At 48.0% G+C, this 14,425-nt stretch overlaps 1 protein-coding gene across 5 annotated transcripts in view; it reads left to right on the forward strand.

Annotated features, from left to right (window-relative positions):
* Window positions 1–7,963, forward strand: part of Garre1 (granule associated Rac and RHOG effector 1) — a 78,766-nt gene extending 70,803 nt beyond the window's left edge. For all 5 annotated transcript variants that reach the window (XM_028877793.2, XM_028877790.2, XM_028877792.2 and 2 more), the window contains exons 12-15: window positions 2,728–2,893; window positions 4,058–4,195; window positions 4,888–4,966; window positions 5,462–7,963. In XM_028877793.2, the coding sequence (XP_028733626.1) occupies window positions 2,728–2,893; window positions 4,058–4,195; window positions 4,888–4,966; window positions 5,462–5,770 (692 nt within the window). In that variant the 3' untranslated portion in view covers window positions 5,771–7,963. The remainder of the gene's footprint in view (window positions 1–2,727; window positions 2,894–4,057; window positions 4,196–4,887; window positions 4,967–5,461) is intronic.
* Window positions 7,964–14,425: the final 6,462 nt, after the last annotated feature.

The following is a 14,425-nucleotide window of genomic DNA, read 5'->3' on the forward strand; positions in this document are numbered from 1 at the left end:
GAAATAAAGAAAAGAAAAAAATGAAATTTGATGGAAGATACTAGCATTTCTTTTCTTCTTCTTCTTCTTCTTCTTCTTCTTCTTCTTCTTCTTCTTCTTCTCCTTCTTCTTCTTCTTCTCCTCCTCCTTCTTTTTTCTCTCTCTCTCCTTCTTTTTTCTTTCTTTCTTTCTTTGACAGAATTTCTCTGTGTAGTAGACCAGGCTAGCCTTAAACTCACAGAGATCTGCCTGCCTCCGCCTCCCAAATGCTAGGATTAAAGGCATTTGCCAACACTAACATTTCTTTTGTTTTTGTTTTTTCTGAGACAGGGTTTCTCTGTGTAGCTTTGGTGGCTGTCCTGGAACTTGCTTTATAGACTAGGCTGGCCTCAAACTCACAGAGATCCACCTGCCTCTGTCTCCTGAGTGCTGGGATTAAAGGCGTGCGCCACCATGCCTGGCACACTAACATTTCTTAAACACCTCGATATAAAAGTATCAATAGAATTTTTTTCCTTTTCAAATTTTATTAATTTTCTTTTTCGGGACCTGTGTGTTTCTCTGTGTGGCCCTGGCTGTCCCAGAACTCAGTCGTAGACCAGGCTAGCCTTGAACTCAGAGAACCACTTGCTTCTGCCTTCTAAGTGCTAGGGTTAAAAGTATGCCCCACATCCACTTGGCTCATTATGCATTTTCAAAGGTGTGTCCTTGAGCATTTTGCTCACAGCTACCTCTTTTGTCCCCTCCTTCACACTGGTCCTTTGCTTCTCCCAAACAGGCATCTTTTTTTTTTTTTTTTTTTAATTTATTTAACTTTATTTTATGAGCATTGGTGTAAAGGTGTCAGATCCTGGAGTTAAAATGACAGTTGTGAGCCACCATGTGGGTGCTGGGAATTGAACCCAGGTCCTCTGGAAGAGCAGCCAGTGCTCTTAACCGCTGAGCCATCTACCCAGCCCTCAAACAGGCATCTTAACAGTCTCTGTCAACCTGAAGGTTCACAGTATGCAGGTGGGTTCACATTTCATTTAGTATTCCTATCTTTCGGGTTGTTGTTTTGTTTTTTTTTTCCTTCTGTTCTGGAGAGGCAGCCCAGGTCCTCGTGCATGTTAGGCAGACCTCTCTACCCCTGGACCATATCCCTGGCCCCACCTGTTACCTTCTTCTTGGCACGTCTCCAAATGCCTCTGTTCTGGTTTGGGTTTGGGTTGGTTTGCTGCCCTGCACATCACTGTTCAGCCCTGTGCAGTGTTCGGCTGTATCTTAATGCATTCTGAAATTGGTCTTTGTCACACTGAACAGACAAGTCTGCTGCCCAGTACTCAAGAAAATAATCTACTATGTGGCTTTGTTAAATTCCATGATGTAATTGGTCAAAAATCATGTGATTCTCTTAAGTTGTTAAATACTGCAAATTCACAGTAGTGAGACATTGGAAATTTTAAGTCACTTCATAGAGATGGCTCAGCTGTTATGAGCATCTTTTGCTCTTCCAGAAGACCTGAGTTTAGTTTCCAGAATTCATGTCTGGCAGTTCTACACCTCTGTAACTCTAGCTCCTGAGGATACATTGCCATTGGCTAGCTTCCAGACACCCACAAGGACACACACACACACACACACACACACACACACACACACACACTAAAACATTTTCCAGTTTTTATATGTATGAATGGTCTGCCTATATATATGGGTGTGTACCGTGTGCATGCCTGGTGCCTGAGAAAGTCAGAAGAGGGCTTCGGGTTCCCTGGAACTGGAGTTATAGATGGCTGTGGGCCACCTACATGTGGGTGCCTGGAAGCGAATCCAGGTCCTCTACAAAAGCAACAAATGTTCTTAACCATGAGCTATGGCTCCAGTCTCATACTCACACAAATTTTTGAAAAGTAAATTTTAGATTTATTTTTTGTTTTGTTTTAAGAAGGGTCTCAATATGTAGCCTTGGCTGGTTTGAAACTCACTTTGTAGACCAGGCTGGCCTTCTGGTTGCTGGGATTAAAGGCGTGCGCCACCATGTCTGGTGTAGATTTTTTATGTATATGAATGTGCACATGAGCATCTGGGAATTATGGATGGTTGTGAGCCATCATGTGGGTATTGGGAATTGAACCAAGGCCTTCTGCAAGAGCAACAAGTACTCCTCCTTGCTCAGCCATCTTTACAGCCCCTGAAATTTTTTAATCAATTTCTATTTGTGTTAAAAAAAAATTTAGCTTTGGAGCTGGGCTGAGTGGCGCACACCTTTAATCCCAATACCCAAGAGGCAGAGGCAGGTGGATCTCTCTGTGAGTTCAAGGCCAGCCTGGTCCAGAGAGCAAGTGCCAGGACAGCCAGAACTGTTACACAGCGAAACCGTGCCTTGAAAAACCAAAAAAAACAAAAACCAGTTAGCTTTGGGAGACTGAGTCAGGGGTTCACTGGGAGTGCCAGCCTGGTCTGTGCTATGTAGTCCTTTGTGGGCACAGAGCAATATCTTTTCTCAAGAAGCAAAACCAAAAGTAGCTGTGGATAGTTCAGAGCTTCGTCCTTTGTCCTCTCTTCACATCCAGCCTCGCATAGCCCTTGCTGACAGCCCACACATGCCAACCCCAGCCTCAGACCTGTGTGCTCTAAGCTCCATCTTGTGCAGGGAGTAGCCATAGCCTGCAGCCAACTTTACTGTATGTTCAGCTCGTCCTCGGAGGGGAAGAAAGGAAGAGGCCAGTTTGGCCTTAAACCCCGACTTTTTCTGTCTCTACACAGTGGGCTCAGACCCCGAGTTTGCACGCTACGTGGCCGGAGTGAGCCAGGCAATGCAGCAGAAGCGGCAAGCCCAGCATGGCCGCCGGCCGGGCAATCCCCGGGGCAACTGGCCGCCCATGGACGATGCCCATCGGACCTGGCCTTTGCCAGAGTTCTTCACAGAAGGGTGAGTTCTGCCTACAGGAAGGAAGCCAACTTTGGATCTGGATGCCCCAGACAGCCTCAGTTAAAGGGGAGGCCCAATGGCTTTTTGTTCATGTTCACCAGGTAGTGAAAGTGTGAAATGGCTAAATCTTCATGGGGTCAGGTCCTAATATAGGATGCTAGGGGTATGATGTATCCACATAGATACACCTCTGCTATGAATGAGTACCTGAAGATAGCCTTTTGTAAATGCAGTACACATATATGAGGTTTTAAAATACTTTTAAATTAAATTATTTTATCTCTTAAAATGTAAAGACTGTGGGGGGGGGCTAAAAGAAAAAATTAAAAATATATAAATACTAACTAGTAAAGCAAGAGAAAACAAACAAGCCTTTTCCTTGTAGAGTAGGGATCTTATTTAACAGTGTTTCATGTGGTCTTTCTGGTGAAAGGAGCCTGGGTATGAAACCCAAAAACTTGTAGAATGCTGTTGTTACAGCCCACAGAAGGCAAAGTAGGCCTGGGGTAGGTGGCTCTGCGGTAGAGTGCTTACCTAGCATGTGCAAGGCCCTGCGCTCAGTCCCCAGCCCAGCAAAAACCAAGGTGCATGTATGCTCCAGTTCTAGTGCATTGGAAAGTATTGGGGGTGGGACACGGTGCTACACACCTGTAATCCTAGCGTGTGGGAGGTGGATACAGCTGTCGTGAATTCAAGGTAGCATGAGCTACATAGCAAGTTGTAGGCCAGCCTGAGTTACATAGAGAAGCCTTACTTCAGAGGGAAAAAAATAACCCAGTTGGAGAGATGGCTCAGTGACTCAGAACCTACATGGTGCCTCACGACCATTTGTAACTTCAGTTCAGGGGAGTCGACCCTCCTCTTCTGGCCTCTGAGGGCACTGCACATAGGTGGTGCACATACACTTCCTTTAAGAGAATGTGAATGTGTGTTTCATAGTGCTTCTTGGTTAATAAGTCTGGGTGGTGAGAGAGCATCCTCACTTTACTCTTCTCTAAAACCAACTGCAGACCACCCACAGGCTTCTGAGGAATAAAAGTAAAGACGCTTTTGAAGAGAAGGAAGAAATGTCAAGTTTTGCAGGGAGTGACAGCAGAGTCTAGTTGGTCTAGGAGTTGTGGTCAGGCTGTGGGAGGTCCATGACCAGTTTCTCTCCACTCTCAGGGACAGCCTGCACAGCGCCTGGTCAGGTGCTCAGGGGGACTCCGCCAGCTCCAGTGATGAGACCTCTTCAGCCAATGGGGATAGCCTCTTCTCCATGTTTTCCGGGCCTGACCTTGTGGCTGCTGTCAAACAGAGAAGGTAAGGAGATTGCTGAGCCAAGGACTGGAGAGTGGGACAGCCAGAACGTTGTTCCTGCCAGCTTGCCCTGTGACGGGGGGACAGAGGCCTTGGAGGCACCTCCATGATGTATCTTCCACGAGGAAGGTGCTGGCCTGGGGTTGCAAGATCTGTGAGGGCTGGTGGGACACTGGCAGTGTTCTGTGAGAGAAGGAGGTCACCCCTGTGGGGTCTGTACCTGTCTAGAGGAACTCTGGCACAGATAGGCTGTATCTTGCACCTTTAACTCAGCAATGTCAAACTAGCATGCTTTTATTTTTCTAGAATATTTTAATCTTTGACAGTTTTATGCATGTAAACAATGTATATTGGTCATACTCATCACAAAGTATTTTTTTTTTAAGTCCCAAACATACCCAGTGCATGTTAAAGATTTTCAGTAACTATTGAGTAAATTCATGAGAAGCCAAAGCGGGATACCTCAGAGAGCTGTGAAAACAGCCAGTGCTGTCTCCATGCTGGCTGCTACTCCTGCCCACTTCCTGTAAGGGCTTTATAGGCATGCTGGCTCCTCCCATGTCACACTGACCTTGGTGGACCCAAGGCCTCCTCACCTAGACTGGGGACCTAGAGACCAAGAGCAAGCACTTAGTCTGTCTGTGTCCCAACAATGAAGCCAAGTGGTCATTGCTCTGAACTCTTGATTCTTTCAGGAAACACAGCAGCGGAGAGCAGGAGACCAGCACACTGCCCTCACCACCTCTTCTTACCACAGTGGAGGATGTGAACCAGGTACCGTAAGCTGGCTCATGCTAAAGACCTTGAGCCTCAAAGTCTTAAGGGGTCTTCTCTTGGTGGTAAATTATTTTCTCATAAATGGCTAGATATGATCACCTCAGCTGGTACAGTCTTTTGTAGAGGAAGCTCTGCTGTTTGTCTCATGTGAGAGCCACATGCCACACTCCCTGTTCAGATCAGTTAAATATAAGTAAGGGCTGTGGTGCATGAGTGGTGGGAGGCCTATAAATACATACCCCAGCACTGTGGAAGTTGTACACATATCTAAGTGTTTCTGTGCAGATAACGAATGCACTCCACAGTTGGGCTACGAGACTGTTGTGTGGGTTGTACAGGCATTGAGTGCTGATGTCACTGTAAGAACTTCCCTTGCACCAGGCTGTGGGGGGCTGGTGCTCTCACCCTGTCCACTAGATAGAAAGAAGGGTAGGGTGGGACACAATGACAACTCACCACAAATGGCACTAAGAACTCTCTTCTGTTCCCCAGGATAACAAAACCAAAACATGGCCACCCAAAGCACCGTGGCAGCACCCTTCCCCGCTGCCCAGCACGCTGCCCAGCCCTGCTGCACCTCTCTATGGAGTCTCCAGTCCCGGCAGCCAGTGGAACGATACCATGCAGATGCTGCAGTCCCCTGTGTGGGCTGCAACCAGTGACTGCAATACCACCTCCTTCACCTATGTGCAGACGCCACCCCAGCCCCCACCTCCACCAGCACACAAGGCGGCACCCAAGGGCTTCAAGGCCTTCCCTGGGAAGGCTGAGCGCAGGCCAGCCTATCTGCCCCAATACTGACCACAGCTAGCTTGTTGCCCATCAAAGCTGTTGGGGCAACTGTCCCCAGGGCTGAGTAGCTGATACCAGCCCCCAGAGGACCAGTGTACCCCTGTCCCAGGGACGGAAATGTTCCTTGGGTCAGAGGTGATTGGCAGCTCCAAGTCTTTAAAGCCTGATTTCTCAAACTTTGAAGGTAGCAGACCCCTGGGAGACAGCTGAAGATGGAGATTTCTGGCACTCGGGGATGCTGGCAATCTGCATGCTTAATAAGCACCTCAGGTAATCCTGGTGCAGGTGGCCAGAGGCCACGCTTGGAAAACACAATGCGAAGGTTGTCAGTCCTGCATGTGGGAAAGGCATGAGGCCTGCAGGCTGAGAACAAAGCTGACCATTCTTTGAAACTCTCTTCTTGAACACTGAGTGGGACCCACACCCATCACTGATTTTATAGATACTTCTCACGTAGGTTTTCAGTTACAAATGTCTCCTGCCTAAACACAGTGGCTATCTTAAGACCCAGGTACACTGGCTGGAGGCTAGCTCAGTGCTGGTTTCATTTAAGCTTATACAAGACACTGGTGATGAGAAGCAGCCACCTGGCCTCCCCTGGGTTGGTAGCTCCTCTGCTCAGACGCGCCCAGGGGTGTAGGCTCACGTAATTACAAGAGCAGGACTGGGAGCTGCTCTCGGGCATGCTCCTGGCCACGCCGTGGAGCCAGTCGGCCCGCGCCGAGAGCAGTGTAAAGCTGCATCTGCTGCCCTCAGCTCCTTCACCATGACCAAGGCAGCACCCACACTCCCTGAAGGAAGGAGCTGTGGCGAGGGTTGCACCCCCACACTCAGAGCCACAGTGACATCTGCGAGCTGGCTCAAAAGGCAAAGGATTATGATGCAGACAGGAATTCAGAGTCTCCGTTTAGTCAGCAACAACAAAAAACCACCTCACTTTTAGTTAACATGTGCCATTAAACAGATTTGGGGATATTTTCCAGCCAGAATGGATCCAGAAGAATTGAATGGTGCTTCAATTGAGAAATAAATAATAATAAATATATCTATATAGAGTAGACATTTCCCACTATATATTAATTGAGGTTGCAGAAAGTTCTTTATATAAAACTTATTTAAAATTTTCATATTTCATCTTTGAAAATGTCTAATTGAGAAAAATCCATGATATTTTCTGGTATGAAAGTTTGACAGTATTAATTTTTTTTATATTTTCTTAAATCATTAAACCATTTTAATATATGTTAACTACTAATAAATGGTTTATTCTTTCTAACTCCATGTAAGCTTTTCCAACAAAGATTGTAATAACACATTTATGTTCTCATTTTTCTACAGATAAATTTATATTTAAAAATACCAAAAAGAATCTATGTACACACACACCATACACACGCACACACAGTTCACACACGAGAATACTGTTGAGGACCTGTCGGGTGTCTGAGCCCAGCCACCTGTGTTTCAGTACTGTGTCTCCAAGCTGCTGGAGGCCCTGGCTGTTGTCATTTGTGCTGTGTGGGGGTGCCACTTCTGCCTGTACTGACGATCTTCACCTCACCATGTTTACAGAGAACTACTTTGTACATAGTTTCCCAGGCACGTACTGGACGCCAGCCCCGTGTGGCTGCTGTCTGTCAGCTGTCACAGTGTGCACACTGATCTGTTCAGAGTTCCTTGTGGCTGTTTTACGTGTAAAGACTTTGTACTTCCTTCAGTAATGTGTCCACAGTGCCCTGTGTTTCGAGTTCTAGTCCCCTGCAGTACTCATTTTCATAGTGCCTCCCTGAAGACCTCACCCTGGGCCCAGGTCGCTCCTTGGTGCCCCAGCACAGGTGACACTCACTGTCATCTCTGGTCTGTTTTTCTCTGTTAAGGAAGACATTCTGTCTCCATGGCTGTGAGACCGTGTGAAGCAGTTTGTGTCGTCTCCACATAGGTGCTGTTGCCAGCACCGCCTTGCCCTGAACACTGGTAATCCCAGGTGCTGCGCTTGGCAGAGGCGTCTCGCCAAAGCGCATGTATGTGCGAGTGCGTGCGTGTGTCCTCAGCACGGCCAACGCATGGCTGCCTTGCTCGGCATCAGCAGGACATCATGTGAATAGTTGTGACCTTCCAAACTGGAACTCGACATTTTGTATCTTTTAAAGCTCCTATAAGTAAAATAACTATTGGCTTTATTAAAATATACATTTAATAATACTCTGTATCTTATTTAAAATGAACTGCAGCGGACACGTGTCAGAAGCAATAGCTCACTTGGCAGAGCTGTGCAGGAACCGGTTCCAGGTCAGCTTGTCCTCTGAGTCTCAGACCTGTCAAGGGACGGGATCGGACAGGCAGGGAGCAGGTCAGCCAGTTGCAGCCCCTAAGGTCATTGGCCTCTCTAAGGTCAACTGGCTGAAGCCTCTGCCGGGACAGGTGACGACTAGAAGAATGTGGACTCTTTCTGGAGTTGGTCATAGCACCCTCCTCAAGCAGGATGCTGTGACCTATCCCAACAACCTGTCTAAGGAGCAAACCCAGGAATGATGGGTTTTCTGCCCTGTGCCTCTCAGTAAACTCATCTGTAATCCTTGCCTTTTAGAGGTAGATACAAGAGGCTCAGTGCAAGGCCGGCCTGGGATACATAAGACCCTGTCTGAGACAAAAACAACATAGAGGTAATTGGGTTGTACTCCAGTGGTGGAACACAGCTTAGCGAGCCCAAGGCCCTGAGTTGAGTCCCCAGTGCCAGTAAGTAAACAGCCAGCAGGAAAGACAGACGACTTACTGTACTCCTGTTTGGCTTCTGTGCCCAGTACTGTTAGCTACTTCCGTTTATATCAGTGGCTAAGAAAGAAAGGAGCATGGTAGCCCTACCATGACCTGGATGGGCTGGGACGGAAGCAGAGATGTTATTCCCTGACCTCCTGGAGGACTTGGGTGGCCTCAGCCAGTATGAGGAATGGAGGAGCACACCAGCAGTTGAGATCCTTAGGCTTGGGAGCTTCCTTTCCCTCGGTGGGAATTCCTGCATCTTATCAGCCATGGGTTTAGCCTGCTCTGCTGTGTGGGTCACTCCTGCCATCTACCTGATCTGGAACAAAGGAGAAGTAACCTGGTGGTTCAGCTCCATGACTGTCAAGAGGCCATAGAGATGGGCAGCATGATCGGAGCCCAGGGAACAAGCCTGTCTGACTTGGGCCCTGGATTTGACCTTACAGCTGGACTTAAAATTCAATCACAGCTCCAGGGGGAGTGTGTGTGCTCTTGTGCTGGTTACTAGGTTGGGAATGTAGGCCTAGGTGACGGGAAAGACTGTCTCAGCTGTGTCAAGCTCATTTCCCAAGGGGTCAGGCCCTTGCTAGAAGGCCACATTGCATGCAGATTTGTGCAGTTCTTATTTTTGTCCTACAGGGGAGACAACGCAAATTTTCTCATCCTTGGTAAGAGTACCAACAACCAATCTAGAAACTTCATGAAGTAAATCATCACATCCTCTTAAGAGTATCCTCAGGTGCCCTTTATGTCACAGCCATTAGCCCTCTTCCCAGACAGCATCAGGCTTCCCGGGGCACCCATCCCTCCTCACTTGCCCATGCTATCTTACCCTGTGGCTCTAATGAAGTGGTTCTCAGACTGTGGGTCGTGACCTCCTTGTGGAGCCAATGACCTTTTCACAAGGGTCACCTAAGACCATGGGAAAACAATATTTACAATTCATAGCAGTAACAGAACTACAATTATGAAGTAGCAAAGAAAATAGGGCTGGAGAGATGGCTCAGAGGTTAAGAGCACTAACTGCTCTTCCAGAGGTCCTGAGTTCAATTCCCAACACCCACATGGCAGCTAACAACTGTCTGTAACTCCAAGATCTGACACCCTCACACAGACATACATACAGGCAAAACACTAGTGTATATAAAAGAATAATAAATAAATTTTTAAAAAAAGAAAAAAATAATTGTAGGGTGTGGGGGGTCACGATAACACGAAGATCTGTGTTGGGGGTTGCAGCATCAGGAAGGTGGAGAACCACTGGTCTGAGGGCTGCTTAAGTCTCAGTCTTTGCTTACCTTTACAGCGTGCAGCAAGCAGTGCTGCCCAGGAATTTGGGGTTTCCATTTACCCTCTGAGAGACCCCACCCCAGTTCCCCATTCCCAGACAGGGTGAAGTCAGAAGTTTTAAAAGTCCAAAATCAGACTGTCTGGTGGTAGCTAACCACGAGACGCCCCCCTCCCCTGAGATAATATGACCAAATTTTGGAGATGGGCTGTAAAACTCCTGACAGAGCAAAAAATAAGATGAAAGTCCAAACTCAGGAAAACTGGACCAATCAAGGGTGGACCCGTACTAACCCCCTCCTCTCTGAAGAATTTTGTGGGTTTTGCCTTCAAAAGCTGATCTCCCCAAAAAAGAGGAACTCTCCTCCCTGCCTCGCTGCGCCGGGCACTGCGGACGAGGGTTCCTTGCTAGCTCGTATTGCGAAGTAAACCTTGCTATTGCATTCTGGATATATCTGGTCTTCTGGTGGTCTCTTTGGGGGTCCTTATCTGGGCATAACACTCTCCAGTAGAAGGCCCCAGGAGAGCTAAGACTGATCCTATTAGGACCACAATTCCAGGCCCTTGTCAGGCAATGTGTGGCAGACGAAAGGTTGCTGGAGCCAGGATTTGCTAATTCTAATGTAGAGTGGAAAATCACACCTGACATAAGGCTCTCAAGAATTGTTCACCGGAATTCTATCAGAACTGGAAGAGGAATTATCATTGGGAGCGTCCCGTCAGAATTATGTACCCTGTTTTATGTTTGTTTTTAATGAGTGGGGCTCACACTGTAGCCCAGGCTAGACTAGATACCCACTATGTAGCCCAGGCTGGCATCGAACACGTCTGCCTCAGCCTCACTGAGACCACAGGCGTTAGCCCGCCACGCCCTCTTGCCTCACGCATTATTCCTGGAGAGCGCGTGTGCACATCCTCCTCACCCGGGGCATGCGCACGCAGTGTATTTCAACCATCCCAGACGTGCAAATGCAGCCGTTTTCTAAGTCTCTCACCACGCAGCTGCGACCCTGGGCCCGCACATGCGCACATGCGCTCGCCCTGCCCCCTCCCTGGACGTGCAAGCCTACACGCAGCTAGCCTAGGTACTGCGTGTGCTCGCGACCTCCAAGCGCACGGCCTCGCGCCCGCCCGCCCCGCGGAATGTGCGTGCGCGTGCCCGGAGCTCCGCCCAGCCCAGGGAGGCGCGCTCCCCAGCCTTCGCGGCCCGGTGACTCAGCATCTCTGGCGGCTCGGCAGCTCGGAACCGCTCGCTGACCCGTAGTGGTGCGCTCCTGGCTTCCCGGCTTCCCGGCTTCCCGGCCTCCCGCCTCCCGCCGGCGTCTTCCACTCAGCCCCTACTCCACTGTTAACCCTCGTCGGGCAGACTCTGATCAAGCATGATCTGGCCAGATGCCCTTGCCTTAGTTTCCCCATCTTTAGGACGCGGCTCTTTGCTTCCCACCAAAGGCTGGGAAGTGCCAGCTTCACAGAGTTCAAGGGCTTTTCCCAGGGCTGCGTTGTTGAGAATTTCGACCCTCCCTGGACTTACTAAACCTGTCTCTACTGTCAAATCCTCTTATGATCCGGTCATCGTGCTGAAGGCACTTGAGACTGGTTTGAGCAGGCTCTCATGCATTTTCTGGGCCAGGTTTTCTACAGATTGTGCTTAATCCCTGTTGTGTGGGCATGATCCCAAGAACTTTCTCTGGCCCAGAGTCCTGTCGCTCCTGACTGACGTCTTTACTCTGGTTTGCAGTGCTTGGCATAAAATACCCTGGCAGTTACGATGGGAATAGAAAACTGGATTTACCTTACACACACACACACACACACACACACACACACACACACACCGTTTAATTTTTGAGACAGGTCCTTATGTAGCCCTGGCTGTCCTGAATTTGCAGTATAACCAGACTGTCCTTAAACTCTTAGAGTGCTGGGATTTTGGGCTGCACCACCATGTGGGGTTCCTATCAGATCTTTTTTAAAAGGTTTAAGTGTGGTGAGGAGCAAGTAGGTGAAACACCCCTAAAATCTTTGGAGAGATTTGTGCTTGTTACCCACATGTAATAATTCACACCTACAACTCCAGCGTTCTGAAAGCTCAGGCTGCATCTTTTTCCTTTTTCTTTATTTTTTTTTTTGGGGGGGGGGGCGTGGGGTTTAGAGACAGGGTGTAACTCTGGCTGTCCTGAACTCACTTGGTAGACCAGGCTACAAACTCACTACATCGTAAAAAAAAAAAAAAGTTGTAAATGACAACTCAAAACAACATAAAGACCAAAGAGAGCCTATCTCTAGGGGTCATTCTCTTTTTTCTCTTAAAACTGATAATCAGAGCAGGAGATGGCTCAGCAGGGAAGCCAGTTGGTCCTGAGCACATCGCCTCCCATTATTCCTTGGAACAGGAAGAGAAAGGAAGGAAAGCCTCAGCAGCTGTCATCAAAAATGCCTCCTACAGGGTTGGAGAGACAGCTCAGAGGTTAAGAGCACTGGCTGCTCTTCCAGAGGTCCTGAGTTCAATTCCCAGCAACCACATGGTGGCTCACAAGCATCTGTAATGAGATCTGGTGCCCTCTCTGGCCTGCAGTCATACATGCTGTATACATAATAAATAAATAAATCTAAAAAATAAAAAAAAGTGCCTCCTACAAAAGGGGAGCCTTTGGACACCGCTGGGCCAGAGTCGGAGGACCCCGGGACCCTGGGACAGCCACAGCCGAGACTGGCGTTCTTGTTAGCTGAGGTTCAGGGTGGGAGTGATTGCTGTTGCAGTGTGTGCACATGGAGGCTAGAGGACAACGTTGAGTACTGTTGCTTAGGTCTGCTGCCCACCGTTTTATTTCTAATTACACTTGTTTATTTGAAGGGGTGTGCCACAGTGTGCCTGTGGCCAAAGGACAGGGAGTTAGTTCTTTTCTATTATGTGAGTTCCAGGGATCAAACTCAGGTTATTAGCCTTGGCCTTGGCTGACGAGCTATCTTGCCAGCTTACCGCCCCCCCCCCCTTTTTTTTCTTCAGGTTAGGCTCATGCTATGTGGCTCTGGCAGTCCTGGAACTCAGTATGTAGTAGTAGTTATGGCTGGCCTCAAACTCAGATCTGCCTGCCTCTGTCTCCTGAGTGCTGAATTAAAGGTGTGCCACCACTGCCCAGCTTAGTAATATATTTTATTCATTTTCTTTTTTTAAAAAAAAAAAAGATGTATTTCTTTATTATGTAGTGTTCTGCCTGCATATATGCCTGCATTCCAGAAGAGGGCGCCAGATTTCATTACAGATGGTTGTGAGCCACCATGTGGTTGTTGGGAATTGAACTCATGACCTTTGGAAGAGGTCTGAGCCATCTCTCCAGCCCCCATTTTATTAATTTTCAGCTTCTTTTTTGAGGCAGGGTCTATCGGTGAGACCTGGGGATTACCACTGAGGCTGGCTGGTCATTGGACCTTAGGATCCTCCTGTCCCTGCATCCCTGGCACTGAGACCACAAGAGGCCACCATGTGCAGCTTTTTACACAGGCTCTGGTGAGTAAATATGTCCTCATCTCTGAGGCAAGTGCTTTACCAAACTCTCTCCTGAGTTCCTGTTTTTTGTCTTTTAGACATGCTGACTTCAAACATGTTGCTGATACTGGCTTTGAACTCTTGATCTTTCTGCCTCTCCTCCCCCAGTGTTGGGATTGTACTGCCACCCCAGTGCTAAGATGTCCAGCACTGTCTTGGAAATGATCCCCCTGACACTTGCACCTTCCCCCTTCTCCCTCATTAGGAGTCTCCCTTGTTCTTAGTCAGAATTGGAGGTGAGAACTCCATTTTCTCCAGGAAGTTGGATCCCAAACTGGGTATCTTGACCTTTCTCGCCAGGAAATTGTGGATTCTTCATTCATTCAGTCATCCATGTCCATCTCCTCCTCCCTTGACCAAAGCTGCCTGCTTCCGGACCTGGTTTATTTTACTGACCTGTATCACTCTGATGAAGTCCCAGCTCTGTTTAGTCTGTCAGTGGCTTCTCATCTCTAAACGAAAGTCGATCCTCAATGCTTTGCAAGCCCCTGAGTGAACGCTCTTTTCTCTGATGTCACCCTCTAAGGTTTTCCCCTCTCCGGCCACATGCGCCTTCCATTTGTGGGACACCCGTGGCTCTCTCAGATTTTGCGATTTCTATTCCCTTTGACAGAACTTTCCTTCCAGGTAGCCAACTGGCTCATTTCTTCTCCTTCATGCTTTTACTCAAATATAATAAAGAGCAAGTTTTTTTCTTAATCATCTATTTAAAATTACAGTGCTTATTTCCAATAGGCCTTTAAATATATGTGTATAATTTTATTATTAACTATGTGTGCGGGGTGGGTATGTGCAGGAGAATGCAAATGCCTTTGGAATTCAAAGGCACCTGCAGCAGGAGTTACCGGCAGTTGTTAGCCACCCTATGTGCACGCTGGGAACTCAGTTCAGGTCCTCTGCAAGAGATGTACTAATGTGCTCTTAACCACTGAACCATCTCTGCTGCTCAATCCAGTTTGCCTCTTTTCAGGAGCACTCACTGCCAGCTATGAAATTCCATAAATTCTATTTGCTTATTTGGTTTGTGTACCCATAATCCTTGCAGTAATACCTCTAACCAAGAGTTAGAG

Source organism: Peromyscus leucopus, chromosome 1 (genome assembly GCF_004664715.2).
Source record: "Peromyscus leucopus breed LL Stock chromosome 1, UCI_PerLeu_2.1, whole genome shotgun sequence".
NCBI classification, from domain to species: domain Eukaryota; kingdom Metazoa; phylum Chordata; class Mammalia; order Rodentia; family Cricetidae; genus Peromyscus; species Peromyscus leucopus.